We start from the raw sequence: 20,000 nt of genomic DNA, 5'->3' as shown, positions 1-20,000 counted from the left end.
TAGTAGTAGACGGTATAGTAGTAGACGGTATAGTAGTAGTGGTATAGTAGTAGACGGTATAGTAGTAGTGGTATAGTAGTAGACGGTATAGTAGTAGTGGTATAGTAGTAGACGGTATAGTAGTAGACGGTATAGTAGTAGTGGTATAGTAGTAGACGGTATAGTAGTAGTGGTATAGTAGTAGACGGTATAGTAGTAGTGGTATAGTAGTAGACGGTATAGTAGTAGACGGTATAGTAGTAGACGGTATAGTAGTAGTGGTATAGTAGTAGACGGTATAGTAGTAGACGGTATAGTAGTAGTGGTATAGTAGTAGACGGTATAGTAGTAGACGGTATAGTAGTAGTGGTATAGTAGTAGTGGTATAGTAGTGGTATAGTAGTAGACGGTATAGTAGTAGTGGTATAGTAGTAGTGGTATAGTAGTAGTGGTATAGTAGTAGTGGTATAGTAGTAGACGGTATAGTAGTAGACGGTATAGTAGTAGTGGTATAGTAGTAGTGGTATAGTAGTAGACGGTATAGTAGTAGTGGTATAGTAGTAGACGGTATAGTAGTAGACGGTATAGTAGTAGACGGTATAGTAGTAGTGGTATAGTAGTAGTGGTATAGTAGTAGACGGTATAGTAGTAGACGGTATAGTAGTAGACGGTATAGTAGTAGTGGTATAGTAGTAGACGGTATAGTAGTAGACGGTATAGTAGTAGACGGTATAGTAGTAGTGGTATAGTAGTAGACAGTATAGTAGTAGTGGTATAGTAGTAGACGGTATAGTAGTAGTGGTATAGTAGTAGACGGTATAGTAGTAGACGGTATAGTAGTAGACGGTATAGTAGTAGTGGTATAGTAGTAGACGGTATAGTAGTAGTGGTATAGTAGTAGACGGTATAGTAGTAGACGGTATAGTAGTAGACGGTATAGTAGTAGTGGTATAGTAGTAGACGGTATAGTAGTAGTGGTATAGTAGTAGTGGTATAGTAGTAGACGGTATAGTAGTAGACGGTACAGTAGTGGTATAGTAGTAGTGGTATAGTAGTAGACGGTATAGTAGTAGTGGTATAGTAGTAGACGGTATAGTAGTAGACGGTATAGTAGTAGACGGTATAGTAGTAGACGGTATAGTAGTAGACGGTATAGTAGTAGTGTTATAGTAGTAGTGTTGTAGTAGTGGTATAGTAGTAGACGGTATAGTAGTAGACGGTATAGTAGTAGTGGTATAGTAGTAGACGGTATAGTAGTAGACGGTATAGTAGTAGTGGTATAGTAGTAGTGGTATAGTAGTAGTGGTATAGTAGTAGACGGTATAGTAGTAGTGGTATAGTAGTAGACGGTATAATAGTAGTAGACGGTATAGTAGTAGTGGTATAGTAGTAGTGGTATAGTAGTAGACAGTATAGTAGTAGACGGTATAGTAGTAGTGGTATAGTAGTAGACGGTATAGTAGTAGTGGTATAGTAGTAGACGGTATAGTAGTTGACGGTATAGTAGTAGACGGTATAGTAGTAGACGGTATAGTAGTAGTGGTATAGTAGTAGTGGTATAGTAGTAGACGGTATAGTAGTAGTGTTGTAGTAGTGGTATAGTAGTAGTGGTATAGTAGTAGACGGTATAGTAGTAGTGGTATAGTAGTAGACGGTATAGTAGTAGTGGTATAGTAGTAGTGGTATAGTAGTAGACGGTATAGTAGTAGTGGTATAGTAGTAGACGGTATAGTAGTAGTGGTATAGTAGTAGACGGTATAGTAGTAGACGGTATGGTAGTAGTGGTATAGTAGTAGACGGTATAGTAGTAGTGGTATAGTAGTAGACGGTATAGTAGTAGTGGTATAGTAGTAGACGGTATAGTAGTAGACGGTATAGTAGTAGTGGTATAGTAGTAGTGGTATAGTAGTAGACGGTATAGTAGTAGACGGTATAGTAGTAGACGGTATAGTAGTAGTGGTATAGTAGTAGTGGTATAGTAGTAGACGGTATAGTAGTAGACGGTATAGTAGTAGTGGTATAGTAGTAGTGGTATAGTAGTAGACGGTATAGTAGTAGACGGTATAGTAGTAGACGGTATAGTAGTAGACGGTATAGTAGTAGTGGTATAGTAGTAGACGGTATAGTAGTAGACGGTATAGTAGTAGTGTTGTAGTAGTGGTATAGTAGTAGTGGTATAGTAGTAGACGGTATAGTAGTAGTGGTATAGTAGTAGACGGTATAGTAGTAGTGATATAGTAGTAGTGGTATAGTAGTAGACGGTATAGTAGTAGTGGTATAGTAGTAGACGGTATAGTAGTAGACGGTATGGTAGTAGTGGTATAGTAGTAGACGGTATAGTAGTAGACGGTATAGTAGTAGTGGTATAGTAGTAGTGGTATAGTAGTAGACTGTATAGTAGTAGTGGTATAGTAGTAGACGGTATAGTAGTAGACGGTATAGTAGTAGACGGTATAGTAGTAGTGGTATAGTAGTAGACGGTATAGTAGTAGTGGTATAGTAGTAGACGGTATAGTAGTAGTGGTATAGTAGTAGACGGTATAGTAGTAGTGGTATAGTAGTAGACGGTATAGTAGTAGACGGTATAGTAGTAGACGGTATAGTAGTAGACGGTATAGTAGTAGACGGTATAGTAGTAGACGGTATAGTAGTAGACGGTATAGTAGTAGTGGTATAGTAGTAGACGGTATAGTAGTAGTGGTATAGTAGTAGACGGTATAGTAGTAGACGGTATAGTAGTAGTGGTATAGTAGTAGTGGTATAGTAGTAGTGGTATAGTAGTAGACGGTATAGTAGTAGTGGTATAGTAGTAGACGGTATAGTAGTAGTGGTATAGTAGTAGACGGTATAGTAGTAGACGGTATAGTAGTAGTGGTATAGTAGTAGTGGTATAGTAGTAGACGGTATAGTAGTAGTGGTATAGTAGTAGACGGTATAGTAGTAGTGGTATAGTAGTAGACGGTATAGTAGTAGTGGTATAGTAGTAGTGGTATAGTAGTAGACGGTATAGTAGTAGACGGTATAGTAGTAGACGGTATAGTAGTGGTGGTATAGTAGTAGTGGTATAGTAGTAGACGGTATAGTAGTAGTGGTATAGTAGTAGACGGTATAGTAGTGGTGGTATAGTAGCAGTGGTATAGTAGTAGACGGTATAGTAGTAGACGGTATAGTAGTAGACGGTATAGTAGTGGTATACTGAGGAGGTGTCACCATGGTAACAGTGGTCTCACCTGTAGAGTTCAGACTCAAGCAGGGTGAGCTGGCGGGCGATCTCTATGGGGTGAAGGGTCATGAGGTCAAAGGTGTCCGTCTGGCCCAGGCGGCTGATGTGCCACTCGATGGGCGGGGGCGGGCTCTCGAAGGTGATGTTGTGGCTGACCCCGTTGGACTGAGTCTGCATCTTCCTCTTGATGATCTTGTTAATGGACTCAACCCACTTCCTCATCGACTTGCCTGGTCAAGCAAGAAGAAGAAGGAATACTTTTCAGAGAAAGGAAATGTGTCTCTCTCACACATAAAACACATGACCATTGTCCCCATCTAGACTGAGGTTAGAAGTCAAAGTTTGAGAATCTGTGTCACAACCTTCCAATGTATTCATTACATACGGCAAATAAACTTCACAACATTTCTTTCACAATAACATCAGTGGCTGGTCAATAAAAACGAGTGAACACTGCAAATGTGCCCCTTGCGAATGAACATATTGGTATTAAAAGTGGTGGCGTAATGGGAGCCGACCTCGGAGCTGTATAATGCTGCTGATGTACTCCTCCAGTTTGCCTCGTAGCTCGGGGTCGTTCTCAAAGTCATAGAAATGATGTTCCACCCACTGACGGAACACATTCAGAACCCTGAGAGGGAGAGAGACAGAAGAAGAAGAAGGAGAAGAATTGAAGAAGAGGGTAAAATACCACAGACACGGTGATGGTGGAATTACTGTTCTAGAAACCTTCCCAACCCAGGTGGGATGGAATCTGATTGGAGAGTGGTATGGTGGGATGCAGGCTCATTGGACAATGGAACGGTGATCATACCTGAGTTGGACAGGTTGTACGTACTCCCTGCGGAACCTCTGTAGCTCAGCAGCCATTGGCTGATCCCCATTCCATAGAGCCTGTTTGTCTGCCTCTGTGGGCTCTGGCTCGGGGATCTCAATCCTGGGAAAGATCAAATACGTTATTGCCAAACCAAACAGTTGTACTCCATGACGAAGTCCATGCTGCCGAAAACCCATCAAGAGTTTTAAAATCTTTGTTCCAGTACCGTACACTCAATATTAACCTAACATAGGAGGTTTAAAATAAACGCCTGAGCGGCATTTCTTTCTTTCTGGTCCTGAGAAGAAGAAAAACTTCTCTTCTGCACCTTTCAACCAATCCAGCAAATGTGGAGGAGTTGTTCAAGACATGCTCCGGTACATTGGCGACTATTAAGTATTTTCTTAAACCTCCCGCTTTGGGCTGGATGTGTCAATGTGTAGTTCATACATACAGTTGGAGTCGGAAGTTTACATACACCTTAGCCAAATACATTTAAACTCAGTTTTTCACAATTTCTGACATTTAATCCTAGTAAAAACTCCCTGTCTTAGGTCAGTTAGGATCCCCACTTTATTTTAAGAATGTGAAATGTCAGAATAAAAGTAGAGAATGATTTATTTCAGCTTTAATTTCCTTCATCACACTCCCAGTGGGTCAGAAGTTTACATACACTCAATTAGTATTTGGTAGCATTGCCTTTAAATTGTTTAACTTGGGTCAAACGTTTTGTGTAGCCTTCCACAAGCTACCCACATTAAGTTGGGTGAATTTTGGCCCATTCCTCCTGACAGAGCTGGTGTAACTGAGTCAGGTTTGTAGGCCTCCTTGCTCGCACACGCTTTTTCAGTTCTGCCCACACATTTTCTATAGGATTGAGGTCAGGGCTTTGTGATGGCCACTCCAATACCTTGACTTTGTTGTCCTTAAGCCATTTTGCCACAACTTTGGAAGTATGCTTGGGGTCATTGTCCAATTGGAAGACCCATTTGTGACCAAGCTTTAACTTCCTGACTGATGTCTTGAGATGTTGCTTCAATATATCCACATAATTTTCCTTCCTCATGATGCCATCTATTTTGTGAAGTGCACCAGTCCCTCCTGCAGCAAAGCACCCCCACAGCATGATGCTGCCACCCCCGTGCTTCACGGTTGGGATGGTGTTCTTCGGCTTGCAAGCGTCCCCCCTTTTCCTCCAAACATAACGATGGTCATTATGGCCAAACAGTTCTATTTTTGTTTCATCAGACCAGAGGACATTTCTCCAAAAAGTACGATCTTTGTCCCCATGTGCAGTTGCAAACCGTAGTCTGGCTTTTTTATGGCGGTTTTGGAGCAGTGGCTTCTTCCTTGCTGAGCGGCCTTTCAGGTTATGTCGATATAGGACTTGTTTTACTGTGAATATAGATACTTTTGTACCGGTTTCCTCCAGCATCTTCACAAGGTCCTTTGCTGTTGTTCTGGGATTGATTTGCACTTTTCGCACCAAAGTACGTTAATCTCTAGGAGACAGAACGCGTCTCCTTCCTGAGTGGTATGACGGCTGTGTGGTCCCATGGTGTTTATACTTGCGTACTTTCCAAGCTGTTTAAAGGCAGTCAACTTAGTGTATGTAAACTTCTGACCCACTGGAATTGTGATACAGTGAATTATAAGTGAAATAATCTGCCTGTAAACAATTGTTGGAAAAATTACTTGTGTCATGCACAAAGTAGATGTCCTAACCAACTTGCCAAAACTATAGTTTGTTAACAAGAAATTTGTGGAGTGGTTGAAAAACGAGTTTTAATGACTCCAACCTAAGTGTATGTAAACTTCCGACTTCAACTGTACATAATCTATGAGCAGAATTACTGTCTTACCTCAACTAGCCACGAAATTCCTAGTTTGAAAGCGACTGTTTTCTGGAAGATGTAAGGAAAACGGCACCGCCCATTTACCCCACTTGGGCCTGCCACCGAGCAAACCTGAGTTTCAGCCAATGAGCTTCAGCCCCTCGCCATTTGAGTGACAGCTAGCAAGACGCACACACAGTAGCGCGAGAGAAAGAGCGAGACCTTGGTGCACAAAAGTACCGGAGAATATCTTTAAAGACGGAGTGTCGCCTTGTTAACGTCCAAAAGCGGAAGTGGCCTTACAGGCTCTTTCCATTTCCCCTGAAAACCGGACGCATCTGCTTGTTTCCGACCCCGCTGAGTGACTACATGAAACAACTGCATCTTAAAAAGGGTCTCGTAAGGAGTCAGGAAGCAGACATGCACATTCGGTGCACCATACATAGAGATATACAGTGCATTCGGAAAGTATTCAGACCCCTCAAATTCTTACACATTTTATTACGTTACAGCCTTATTCTAAAATGGATTAAATCGTTTTTTTGCCTAATCAATCTACACACAATACCCCATAATGAAAAAGCAAAAAAATAGTTTTTAGAAATTGTTGCAAACGTATTAAAAATAAAAAACTGAAATATCACATTTACATAAGTATTCAGACCCTTTACTCAGTACTTTGTTGAAGCCCCTTTGCCAGCGATTACAGCCTCAAGTCTTCTTGGGTATGACGCTACAAGCTTGGCACATCTGTATTTGGGGAGTTTCTCCCATTCTTCTCTGCAGATCCTCTCAAGCTCTGTCAAGTTGGATGGGGAGCGTTGCTACACAACTATTTTCAGGTCTCTCCAGAGATGTTCGATCGGGTTCAAGTCCGGGCTCTGGCTGGGCCACTCAAGGAAATTCAGAGACAAGTCCCGAAGCCACTCCTGCGTTGTCTTGGCTGTGTGCTTAGGGTCGTTGTCCTGTTGGAAGGTGAACCTTTGCCCCAGTCGGAGGTCCTGAGCACTCTGGAGCAGGTTTTCATCAAGGATCTCTCTGTACTTTGCTCCGTTCATCTTTCCCTCGAACCTGACTAGTCTCCCAGTCCCTGCCGCTGAAAAACATCCCCACAGCATGATGCTGCCACCACCATGCTTCACCGTAGGGATGGTGCCAGGTTTCCTCCAGACGTGATGCTTGGCATTCAGGCCAAATAGTTCAATCTTGGTTTAAATCAGTCCAGAAGATCTTGTTTCTCATGCTCTGAGAGTCCTTTAGGTGTCTTTTGGCAAACTCAAAGCGGGCTGTCATGTGCCTTTTACTGAGAAGTGGCTTCCCTCTGGCCACTCTACCATAAAGGCCTGATTGGTGGAGTGCTGCAGAGATGGTTGTCCTTCTGGAAGGTTCTCCCATCTCCACAGTGGAACTCTGGAGCTCTTTCAGAGTGACTATAGGGTTCTTGGTTAATTCCCTGACCAAGGCCCTTCTCCCCCGATTGCTCAGTTTGGCCGGGTGGCCAGCTCTAGGAAGAGTCTTGGCGATTCCAAACTTCTTCCATTTAAGAATGGTGGAGGCCACTGTGTTCTTGGGGACCTTCAATGCTGCAGATATTTTTTGGTACCCTTCCCCAGATCTGTGCCTTGACACAATCCTGTCTCCAATCAATTTAATTTACCACAGGTGGAGTCCAATCAAGTTGTAGAAACATCTCAACGATGATCAATGGAAGCAGGATGCACCTGAGCTCAATTTTGAGTCTCATAGCAAAGGGTCTGAATACTTATGTAAAATAGGTATCCGTTTTTTTATTTTTATAAATATGCAAAGATTCTAAAAACCTGTTTTCGCGTCGTCATTATGGGGTAACGTGTGAAGATTGATGAGGAACATTTTGTAATTTCATCCATTTTAGAATAAGGCTGAAATGTAACAGAATGTGGAAAAAGGGGTCTGAATACTTTCCGAATGCACCGTTGTAATTCTGTGGTACCATACCTGTCTATCAACAGTCCCAGGAGCTCCTGGGGTTTGCAGAATGACCGGTAGGTGGTCAGAAAGGTGCGCACAAAGTTGGGATCAGCGTACATGTGGTATGTGAGCCTCTCTATAAGCTTGACCACCGTCCCAGCCTTAATAATAGGTATCCCCGTCTTGCTCTGGACGCGGTCCTCAAACACGATGTTCTCCTCCGAGTCGTGCACAGCGAAGCGGTATAGCTCTGGCGAGGGCAGGCGGAGGGGCTGGGCCTGCTCCTCGTGTTGTAGCACAGTGTCTAGCATACGGTCCAACGTGGAGCGGTACTGCAGGGTCACCAGTGCCGCCATCCACGCCCCCTTCTCCTCCGCCGAGCGAGCGCAGAACACCACACAGTTCTCGTCTTTACCGACGAGTTCAAAGGCATGTTTTAACTCCGCCGAGTCCTCGCGGTCCACAATGCGGACTTTCCGTAGGACAAACTTCTCCTTGAGACGGAACTCCGCCCCGCTTCCGGAACCGGGGAGTCGGGAGCTCTGATTGGCCTTGCAGCTGATCATGAGGCCGTCAAACAGAAAGTTGTGTCGCTCGTGTTTGGCGCCGGCACGGAGGAGCGCCCCCTCCAGGATGAACTCGGAACAGCACTGGCCGATGTCCTTCCCCTCCCAGCCATCGATGCTCTTCTGGATCTCGTTCATCCGCTTGATGGCCAGCTGCTTGCTGCGCACCTGGCGACTGTATAGGCGGTACATTGGCTCACTGGAGAGAGACAGACAGAGAGAGACAGAGAGACAGAGAGAGAGAGAGAGAGAGAGAGAGAGAGAGAGAGAGAGAGAGAGAGAGAGAGAGAGACAGAGAGAGACAGAGAGACAGAGAGAGAGAGAGAGACAGAGAGAGACAGAGAGAGACAGAGAGAGACAGAGAGAGACAGAGAGAGAGAGAGAGAGAGAGAGACAGAGAGAGAGAGAGACAGACAGAGAGAGACAGAGAGAGACAGACAGACAGAGAGAGAGAGAGACAGAGAGAGAGAGAGAGGCAGAGACAGACAGAGAGAGAGAGAGAGAGACACAGACACAGGGAGAGAGAGAGAGAGAGAGAGAGAGAGAGAGACAGAGAGAGACAGAGAGACAGAGAGACAGAGAGAGACAGAGAGAGACAGAGAGAGACAGACAGAGACAGAGAGACAGAGAGAGAGAGAGAGAGAGAGAGAGAGAGAGAGAGACAGAGAGACAGAGAGACAGAGAGAGAGAGAGAGGCAGAGACAGACAGAGAGAGAGAGAGAGAGACACAGACACAGGGAGAGAGAGAGAGAGAGAGAGAGACAGAGAGAGAGGGTGGTGAGAACACTGAGGAATCAATCTAGTCTCTCTAGACCAGGGATGGTAACTGGTGGCCATTGTTCTTTCAAAGGCCAAACCCACCATTGGTGTGCATCTATTTTCATGTCATCTGACAATAGCACCGCCTGGAGTTAGCTAAAACGGCATTGGTACTTAGACTGGAACCGGTGCTATTGCCATATCGCACGAAAATATACGTCTTTGGCCACGCACACCAGCTGTGGGTTTGGCCTTTGATAGAACGTTGCATAAGCAGAAAATACCTCATCCCTACTGTAAAATATGGTGCTATTTAGCTTCCACTGGTCCCGGGGCCCTTGTTAAGCTCAAGGGCATCATGAACTATGAACTTTTCCCAGTACCAGAACATTTTAGCCAAAAACCTGGTTGTCTCCGCCAGGAGGCTGACACTTGGCCACAAGTGGATCTTCCAGCAAGACAATAACCCCAAGCACACACATCAAAATCCACAAAGAAATAGTTAATTTACCACAAAATCAACATTTTGCAATGGCCATCTCAGTAACCCGGACTTGAACCCCATTGAAAACCTGTGGTTTGAATTGAAGAGGGCAGTCCACAAGCGCAAACAAAGGATATCAAGGATCTGGAAAGATTCTGTATGGAGGAATGGTCTAAGATCCCTCCCAGTGTGTTCTCCAATCTCATAAAACATTTTAGAAAAAGTCTCAGTGTCATTATCCTTCGTCTGACCAGGCAAGGTGCTGGAGTATTGAAAACACGGTCCAATCATTTTGACACCTATTGTTGTTGTATTACTTGTTAAACAAAATCTATTTCTATGAGCAATTGTATTAGTATAACATTGTAGCATTTTTATTTTGTTAAGTTATTTTATACGGTATTACATTTGAGCATCTTTATCAAGGGATCCAATAATTCTGGACCCCGGCGGTACGTGTATCAGCAGAGTGTAATGCTGTGGAGGAGCAGGGTACGTACCCGGGCTTGCGTCGGGGCAGGTGTTTGGTGTAGATGCGCTCCACGCTACACTGGAGGTTGAGCAGAGCGGTGATGGCCTGCTTCAGACCCTCTCGGTCATCCTGTTCCTCACTGCGCTCCTGTAGCTGCTGCTCAGACAAGACAAGGTGATGTTTCAACTATGCACAGATGTAATGTATGCAATTTTCCCCATGGGGGGGTTAATGAAGATTGGCAGTTTTTCACTCTTTAAAGTATGGATAGAAGCTAGTAATATAACCTGAATTGTTCTATTGGGGGAAAAACACCTCCCTCATTTTAGGACCATATAAAAAGGTATTTTGGAAGGCACACACACAATTTTCCGTGGAGGTGGTTAATGCCACAACAAGCAGCAGGTGGAGAGGATCTGCAGACAGCATTAGGTGGGCTCTACCAGGTCCATCTGCACTACTCCTGATGGAAGTGCTGTTCCGAGTTCATCCTGGAGGGGGCGCTCCTCCGCCAAACACTACTCCTGATAGAACTGGTAGAGACCACCTGGTGCTGTCTGCACTACTCCTGATAGAACTGGTAGAGACCACCTGGTGCTGTCTGCCACTACTCCTGATAGAACTGGTAGAGACCACCTGGTGCTGTCTGCCACTACTCCTGATAGAACTGGTGCTGTCTGCACTACTCCTGATAGAACTGGTAGAGACCACCTGGTGCTGTCTGCCACTACTCCTGATAGAACTGGTAGAGACCACCTGGTGCTGTCTGCCACTACTCCTGATAGAACTGGTAGAGACCACCTGGTGCTGTCTGCCACTACTCCTGATAGAACTGGTGCTGTCTGCCACTACTCCTGATAGAACTGGTAGAGACCACCTGGTGCTGTCTGCCACTACTCCTGATAGAACTGATAGAGACCACCTGGTGCTGTCTGCCACTACTCCTGACAGAACTGGTAGAGACCACCTGGTGCTGTCTGCCACTACTCCTGATAGAACTGATAGAGACCACCTGGTGCTGTCTGCCACTACTCCTGATAGAACTGGTAGAGACCACCTGGTGCTGTCTGCCACTACTCCTGATAGAACTGGTGCTGTCTGCCACTACTCCTGATATAACTGGTAGAGACCACCTGGTGCTGTCTGCCACTACTCCTGATAGAACTGATAGAGACCACCTGGTGCTGTCTGCCACTACTCCTGATAGAACTGGTAGAGACCACCTGGTGCTGTCTGCCACTACTCCTGATAGAACTGGTGCTGTCTGCCACTACTCCTGATAGAACTGATAGAGACCACCTGGTGCTGTCTGCCACTACTCCTGGAACACTACATACATTGGATGTCAACAATCAACGCACATCTAATAACTACGTTAGGTTAAAACTAATCTATAGAAAATCTATATAAAGTGAGAAGAAATAGGAGCTTTCAAATCCAGACCAGACCAGAGAGCCAGACCAGACCAGAGAGCCTGACCAGACCAGAGAGCCTGACCAGACCAGAGAGCCAGACCAGACCAGACCAGACCAGAGAGCCAGACCAGACCAGACCAGAGAGCCAGACCAGACCAGACCAGACCAGAGAGCCTGACCAGACCAGAGAGCCTGACCAGACCAGAGAGCCTGACCAGACCAGACCAGAGAGCCTGACCAGACCAGACCAGACCAGACCAGACCAGAGAGCCTGACCAGACCAGACCAGACCAGAGAGCCTGACCAGACCAGACCAGACCTGACCAGACCAGAGAGCCAGACCAGACCAGACCAGACCTGACCAGACCAGACCAGACCTGACCAGACCAGACCAGAGAGCCTGACCAGACCAGACCTGACCAGTCCAGAGAGCCTGACCAGACCAGACCAGACCTGACCAGACCAGAGAGCCTGACCAGACCAGACCAGACCTGACCAGACCAGACCAGAGAGCCTGACCAGACCAGACCAGACCTGACCAGACCAGAGAGCCTGACCAGACCAGACCAGACCTGACCAGACCAGACCAGAGAGCCTGACCAGACCAGACCAGACCAGACCAGACCAGAGAGCCTGACCAGACCAGACCAGTCCAGAGAGCCTGACCAGACCAGACCAGTCCAGAGAGCCTGACCAGACCAGAGAGCCAGACCAGACCAGAGAGCCAGACCAGACCAGACCAGACCTGACCAGACCAGACCAGACCAGACCAGACCAGAGAGCCTGACCAGACCAGACCAGTCCAGAGAGCCTGACCAGACCAGACCAGACCAGAGAGCCAGACCAGACCAGAGAGCCAGACCAGACCAGAGAGCCTGACCAGACCAGACCAGACCAGACCAGACCAGAGAGCCAGACCAGACCAGACCAGACCAGTCCAGACCAGACCAGTCCAGAGAGCCTGACCAGACCAGACCAGACCAGAGAGCCAGACCAGACCAGACCAGACCTGACCTGACCAGACCAGAGAGCCTGACCAGACCAGACCAGACCAGACCAGTCCAGACCTGACCAGACCAGACCAGAGAGCCTGACCAGACCAGACCAGAGCCTGACCATATTTCCATATTTGATCACAAGATGGGGACACGTTTTAAAAAAACGCTAAATTGGAACACTGGTCAACTTTACTGTGAGAGGGACATGTCTTACACACGCAAACACAACGGTTGGAACGCAAACACAAAGGTTGGAACGCAAACACAGCGGTTGGAACGCAAACACAACGGTTGGAACGCAAACACAAAAGGTTGGAAAGGCCTGAAGGCTGGAAACTGAGGCAGGAAAGAAATAGGACAGAGGTACGGGTATGGTAGGACATGGATTAATCCTTAGGCAAAGTCATGGGCATAGCTATTCTACTTGTCCCCACACTGCCTGTCACTGTAACTGACAGTCTCTACTGGATCAGACAGAATGTGTATGTGTGTGTGTGTGTGTGTGTGTGTGTGTGTGTGTGTGTGTGTGTGTGTGTCATACCGTAATGCGTAAACACTCACCTGCAGTAGTTCAAAGTAGTGCAAACAGTGGTATACAGGAACCATCATGAGCTGTGGCAGAACGTACTGGACAGCCTCCTTGAAGCCTTCAGCTATGGACTGGACAGACAGACAGACAGACAGACAGACAGACAACACAACATTTCAATACATATTATCCTAGAGAGGGGAACTGGAGAGTAGAGTAGCTAACCCTAATATAAACTCTGCAAAAAAAGAAACGTCCTCTCACTGTCAACTGCGTTTATTTTCAGCAAACTTAACATGTGTAAATATTTGTATGAACATAACAAGATTCAACAACTGAGACATAAACTGAACAAGTTCCACAGACATGTGACTAACAGAAATGGAATAATGTGTCCCTGAACAAAGAGGGGGTCAAAATCGAAAGTAACAGTCAGTATCTGGTGTGGCCAACCAGCTGCATTAAGTACTGCAGTGCATCTCCTCCTCATGGACTGCACTAGATTTGCCTGTTCTTGCTATGAGATGTTACCCCACCCTAGCCCTCACCCTCCGATCCAACAGGTCCCAGACGTGCTCAATGGGATTGAGATCCGGGCTCTTCGCTGGCCATGGCAGAACACTGACATTCATGTCTTGCAGGAAATCATGCACAGAACGAGCAGTATGGCCCGGTGGCATTGTGATGCTGGAGGGTCATGTCAGGATGAGCCTGCCGGAAGGATACCACATGAGGGAGGAGGATGTCTTCCCTGTAACGCACAGCGTTGAGATTGCCTGCAAAGACAACCAGCTCAGTCCGATGACGCTGTGACAAACCGCCCCAGACCATGACGGACCCTCCACCTCCAAATTGATCCCTCTCCAGAGTACAGGCCTCGGTGTAACGCTCATTCCTTCGACGATAAGCGCGAATCCGACCATCACCCCTGGTGAGACAAAAGTGCGACTCGTCAGTGAAGAGCACTTTCTGCCAGTCTGGTCCAGCGACGGTGGGTTTGTGCCCATAGGCAACGTTGTTGCCGGTGATGTCTGGTGAGGACCTGCCTTACAACAGGCCTACAAGCCCTCAGTCCAGCCTCTCTCAGCCTATTGCAGACAGTCTGAGCACTGATGGAGGGATTGTGCGTTCCTGGTGTAACTCGGGCAGTTGTTGTTGCCATCCTGTACCTGTCCCGCAGGTGTGATGTTCGGACGCACCGATCCTGTGCAGGTGTTGTTACACGTGGTCTGCCACTGCGAGGACAATCAGCTGTCCGTCCTGTCTCCCTGTAGCGCTGTCTTAGGCGTCTCACAGTACGGACATTGCAATTTATTGCCCTGGCCACATCTGCAGTCCTCATGCCTCCTTGCAGCATGCCTAAGGCACGTTCACGCAGATGAGCAGGGACCCTGGGCATCTTTCTTTTGGTGTTTTTCAGAGTCAGTAGAAAGGCCTCTTTAGTGTCCTAAGTTTTCATAACTGTGACCTTACTTGCCTACCGTCTGTAAGCTGTTAGTGTCTTAATGACCGTTCCACAGGTGCATGTTCATTAATTGTTTATGGTTCATTGAACAAGCATGGGAAACAGTGTTTAAACCCTTTACAATGAAGATCTGTGAAGTTATTTTGATTTTTACGAATTATCTTTGAAAGACAGGGTCCTGAAAAGGGGACGTTTGTTTTTGCTGAGTTTATATGGATGGATGGAGGAAAAGGATGAATGCATTACCAAGAGATGACCAGGAGCTAAGGGAAGAGGGGACGACCAGGAGCTAAGGGAAGAGGAGACGACCAGGAGCTAAGGGAAGAGGGGACGACCAGGAGCTAAGGGAAGAGGGGACGACCAGGAGCTAAGGGAAGAGGGGACGACCAGGAGCTAAGGGAAGAGGAGATGACCAGGAGCTAAGGGAAGAGGGGACGACCAGGAGCTAAGGGAAGAGGGGACGACCAGGAGCTAAGGGAAGAGGGGACGACCAGGAGCTAAGGGAAGAGGGGACGACCAGGAGCTAAGGGAAGAGGAGATGACCAGGAGCTAAGGGAAGAGGGGACGACCAGGAGCTAAGGGAAGAGGAGACGACCAGGAGCTAAGGGAAGAGGGGACGACCAGGAGCTAAGGGAAGAGGGGATGACCAGGAGCTAAGGGAAGAGGGGACGACCAGGAGCTAAGGGAAGAGGGGATGACCAGGAGCTAAGGGAAGAGGGGACGACCAGGAGCTAAGGGAAGAGGGGATGACCAGGAGCTAAGGGAAGAGGGGACGACCAGGAGCTAAGGGAAGAGGGGACGACCAGGAGCGAGGGGACGACCAGGAGAGAGGGGACGACCAGGAGCGAGGGGACGACCAGGAGCTAAGGGAAGAGGGGACGACCAGGAGCTAAGGGAAGAGGGGACGACCAGGAGCTAAGGGAAGAGGGGACGACCAGGAGCTAAGGGAAGAGGGGACGACCAGGAGCTAAGGGAAGAGGGGACGACCAGGAGCTGAGGGGACGACCAGGAGCTAAGGGAAGAGGGGATGACCAGGAGCTAAGGGAAGAGGGGATGACCAGGAGCTAAGGGAAGAGGAGATGACCAGGAGCTAAGGGAAGAGGAGATGACCAGGAGCTAAGGGAAGAGGGGATGACCAGGAGCTAAGGGAAGAGGGGATGACCAGGAGCTAAGGGAAGAGGGGACGACCAGGAGCTAAGGGAAGAGGGGACGACCAGGAGCTAAGGGAAGAGGGGACGACCAGGAGCTAAGGGAAGAGGAGATGACCAGGAGCTAAGGGAAGAGGGGATGACCAGGAGCTAAGGGGACGACCAGGAGCTAAGGGGACGACCAGGAGCTAAGGGGACGACCAGGAGCTAAGGGAAGAGGGGACGACCAGGAGCTAAGGGAAGAGGAGATGACCAGGAGCTAAGGGAAGAGGGGACGACCAGGAGCTAAGGGAAGAGGGGATGACCAGGAGCTAAGGGAAGAGGGGACGACCAGGAGCTAAGGGAAGAGGGGATGACCAGGAGCTAAGGGAAGAGGGGACGACCAGGAGCTAAGGGAAGAGGGGATGACCAGGAGCTAAGGGAAGAGGGGATGACCAGGAGCTAAGGGAAGAGGGGATGACCAGGAGCTAAGGGAAGAGGGGACGACCAGGAGCTAAGGGAAGAGGGGACGACCAGGAGCTAAGGGAAGAGGGGATGACCAGGAGCTAAGGGGACGACCAGGAGCTAAGGGGACGACCAGGAGCTAAGGGGACGACCAGGAGCTAAGGGAAGAGGGGACGACCAGGAGCTAAGGGAAGAGGAGATGACCAGGAGCTAAGGGAAGAGGGGACGACCAGGAGCTAAGGGAAGAGGGGATGACCGTGGTGGACTGGGCAGAGTAACGTAAGTAGACGTTGTCATAGTATCCAGCCTCCCTTCTCCCCAGATAGAGGATCCTTAATCAATAATCTACTACTCAGACTCCACTCACTACAGCCTACCCTGCCTAAACTGTCTGTGTGTGTGTCTGTGTGTGTGTGTGTGTGTGTGTGTGTGTCTGTGTTTGTGTCTGTCTGTCTGTCTGTGTGTGTGTGTGTGTGTGTGTGTGTGTGTCTGTGTGTCTGTGTTTGTGTCTGTCTGTGTGTGTCTGTGTCTGTGTGTGTGTGTGTGTGTGTCTGTGTGTGTGTGTGTGTGTGTGTCTGTGTGTGTGTGTGTGTCTGTGTGTGTGTGTGTCTGTGTTTGTGTCTGTCTGTGTGTGTCTGTGTCTGTGTGTGTGTGTGTCTGTGTGTGTGTGTGTGTGTGTGTGTGTGTCTGTGTGTGTGTGTGTGTGTACCATTAGAATGACGCTCCAAACACAGGCAGGTGTCATATTATAAAACCATTGTCATTAAATAAACCTCTATTCCAGTTTTACCCCAACATCACATATAATCAATCAAAATAAAAGGAACAATACATTTAAACACCACTGGGATTCCCACACACACAGCAGTGCAATAAGCACAGCATGCACCCCTTTCAGATCAGAGGTAGCTATTGAACTGATTCCGTTGCTTATTTTCAATATGAAATGTGCCTACAGCCAATGCCCCCCTCCCCTCTCCAGCCCCTCCTTTCTCCAGCCCCCCTAGCCCCTCCCCTCTCCAGCCCCCCTAGCCCCTCCCCCTCCCTCCAGCCCCTCCTCTCTCCAGCCCCCCTAGCCCCTCCTCTCCCCTCCCCTCTCCAGCCCCTCCTCGCCCCAGCCCCCCTAGCCCCTCCCCAGTCCCCCTAGCCCCTCCCCAGTCCAGCCCCTCCCCTCTCCAGCCCCCCTAGCCCCTCCTCTCTCCAGCCCCCCTAGCCCCTCCTCTCTCCAGCCCCTCCCCAGCCCCTCCTCTCTCCAGCCCCCCTAGCCCCTCCTCTCTCCAGCCCCCCTAGCCCTCCTCTCTCCAGCCCCCCTAGCCCCTCCTCTCTCCAGCCCCTCCTCTCTCCAGCCCCTCCTCTCTCCAGCCCCTCCTCTCTCCAGCCCCCCTAGCCCCTCCTCTATCCAGCCCCTCTCCAGCCCCTCCTCTCTCCAGCCCCTCTAGCCCCTCCCCTCTCCAGCCCCCCTAGCCCCTCCCCTCTCTAGCCCCTCCTCTCTAGTTCTCCAGGAGAGATAAAGGCCTACCTCCCAAATGGCACCCTATTCCCTCTGTAGTGAACTACTTTTGACCAGGGCTCATGGGAAATAGGGTGCCATTTGAGATGCAGGCAGGGCCAGTCTGCAGTGTGACTGGTTGGCTCCTACTGCCTGGGCTATTTTTAAGCGGCGATGTAATTCAGCCACAATACCAGATGCTGCAGAGTGCAGTGGCTGAGTGCTCCACAGATACATTTCTCTGACAGAGAGCAGGAGGAGGAGGAGGAGGAGGAGAGGAGGAGGGGAGGAGGGGAGGAGGAGGAGGAGAGGAGGAGGGGAGGAGGAGGAGAGGAGGAGGGGAGAGGGACAGCGAGAGCGAAAGCAAGTCATCTGTAGGTTCCCTCTGACTGACTGTGAAACCAGTATTCAAAATAAACAGCAGCTCCAGGCAGGACAGAGGCTCTGAGAATACACAGACCAGAGAAGCAGGCAGGACAGAGGCTCTGAGAATACACAGACCAGAGAAGCAGGCAGGACAGAGGCTCTGAAAATACACAGACCAGAGAAGCAGGCAGGACAGAGGCTCTGAGAATACACAGACCAGAGAAGCAGGCAGGACAGAGGCTCTGAGAATACACAGACCAGAGAAGCAGGCAGGACAGAGGCTCTGAGAATACACAGACCAGAGAAGCAGGCAGGACAGAGGCTCTGAGAATACACAGACCAGAGAAGCAGGCAGGACAGAGGCTCTGAGAATACACAGACCAGAGAAGCAGGCAGGACAGAGGCTCTGAGAATACACAGACCAGAGAAGCAGGCAGGACAGAGGCTCTGAGAATACACAGACCAGAGAAGCGGGCAGGACAGAGGCTCTGAGAATACACAGACCAGAGAAGCAGGCAGGACAGAGGCTCTGAGAATACACAGACCAGAGAAGCAGGCAGGACAGAGGCTCTGAGAATACACAGACCAGAGAAGCAGGCAGGACAGAGGCTCTGAGAATACACAGACCAGAGAAGCGGGCAGGACAGAGGCTCTGAGAATACACAGACCAGAGAAGCGGGCAGGACAGAGGCTCTGAGAATACACAGACCAGAGAAGCGGGCAGGACAGAGGCTCTGAGAATACACAGACCAGAGAAGCGGGCAGGACAGAGGCTCTGAGAATACACAGACCAGAGAAGCAGGCAGGACAGAGGCTCTGAGAATACACAGACCAGAGAAGCGGGCAGGACAGAGGCTCTGAGAATACACAGACCAGAGAAGCGGGCAGGACAGAGGCTCTGAGAATACACAGACCAGAGAAGCGGGCAGGACAGAGGCTTTGAGAATACACAGACCAGAGAAGCGGGCAGGACAGAGGCTCTGAGAATACACAGACCAGAGAAGCGGGCAGGACAGAGGCTCTGAGAATACACAGACCAGAGAAGCGGGCAGGACAGAGGCTCTGAGAATACACAGACCAGAGAAGCAGGCAGGACAGAGGCTTTGAGAATACACAGACCAGAGAAGCGGGCAGGACAGAGGCTTTGAGAATACACAGACCAGAGAAGCAGGCAGGACAGAGGCTCTGAGAATACACAGACCAGAGAAGCAGGCAGGACAGAGGCTTTGAGGCTACACAGACCAGAGAAGCAGGCAGGACAGAGGCTCTGAGCATACACAGACCAGAGAAGCAGGCAGGACAGAGGCTCTGAGAATACACAGACCAGAGAAGCAGGCAGGACAGAGACTTTGAGGCTACACAGACCAGAGAAGCAGGCAGGACAGAGGCTTTGAGGCTACACAGACCAGAGAAGCAGGCAGGACAGAGGCTCTGAGAATACACAGACCAGAGAAGCAGGCAGGACAGAGGCTTTGAGGCTACACAGACCAGAGAAGCAGGCAGGACAGAGGCTTTGAGGCTACACAGACCAGAGAAGCGGGCAGGACAGAGGCTCTGAGAATACACAGACCAGAGAAGCAGGCAGGACAGAGGCTCTGAGAATACACAGACCAGAGAAGCAGGCAGGACAGAGGCTTTGAGAATACACAGACCAGAGAAGCAGGCAGGACAGAGGCTCTGAGAATACACAGACCAGAGAAGCAGGCAGGACAGAGGCTCTGAGAATACACAGACCAGAGAAGCAGGCAGGACAGAGGCTCTGAGAATACACAGACCAGAGAAGCAGGCAGGACAGAGGCTTTGAGGCTACACAGACCAGAGAAGCAGGCAGGACAGAGGCTCTGAGCATACACAGACCAGAGAAGCAGGCAGGACAGAGGCTCTGAGAATACACAGACCAGAGAAGCAGGCAGGACAGAGACTTTGAGGCTACACAGACCAGAGAAGCAGGCAGGACAGAGGCTTTGAGGCTACACAGACCAGAGAAGCAGGCAGGACAGAGGCTCTGAGAATACACAGACCAGAGAAGCAGGCAGGACAGAGGCTTTGAGGCTACACAGA

At 49.0% G+C, this 20,000-nt stretch overlaps 1 protein-coding gene across 1 annotated transcript in view; it reads right to left on the bottom strand.

Annotated features, from left to right (window-relative positions):
* The window catches only part of LOC311102929 (son of sevenless homolog 2-like), a 71,282-nt gene that overhangs the window by 14,718 nt on the left and 36,564 nt on the right, over positions 1 to 20,000 (bottom strand). Inside the window, exons 7-12 of the mRNA XM_084144419.1 lie at positions 13,060 to 13,158; positions 10,114 to 10,241; positions 7,832 to 8,569; positions 4,017 to 4,139; positions 3,721 to 3,833; positions 3,210 to 3,432 (exon numbers count right to left, since the gene is read on the bottom strand). Coding sequence (XP_084000545.1) covers positions 3,210 to 3,432; positions 3,721 to 3,833; positions 4,017 to 4,139; positions 7,832 to 8,569; positions 10,114 to 10,241; positions 13,060 to 13,158 — 1,424 coding nt within the window. The remainder of the gene's footprint in view (positions 1 to 3,209; positions 3,433 to 3,720; positions 3,834 to 4,016; positions 4,140 to 7,831; positions 8,570 to 10,113; positions 10,242 to 13,059; positions 13,159 to 20,000) is intronic.

Source organism: Coregonus lavaretus (genome assembly GCF_964263955.1).
Source record: "Coregonus lavaretus genome assembly, chromosome: 27".
Taxonomy (NCBI): Eukaryota; Metazoa; Chordata; class Actinopteri; order Salmoniformes; family Salmonidae; genus Coregonus; species Coregonus lavaretus.
The sequence above is the reverse complement of the archived record's forward strand: the minus strand, read 5'-3'. Positions and strand labels throughout refer to the sequence as shown.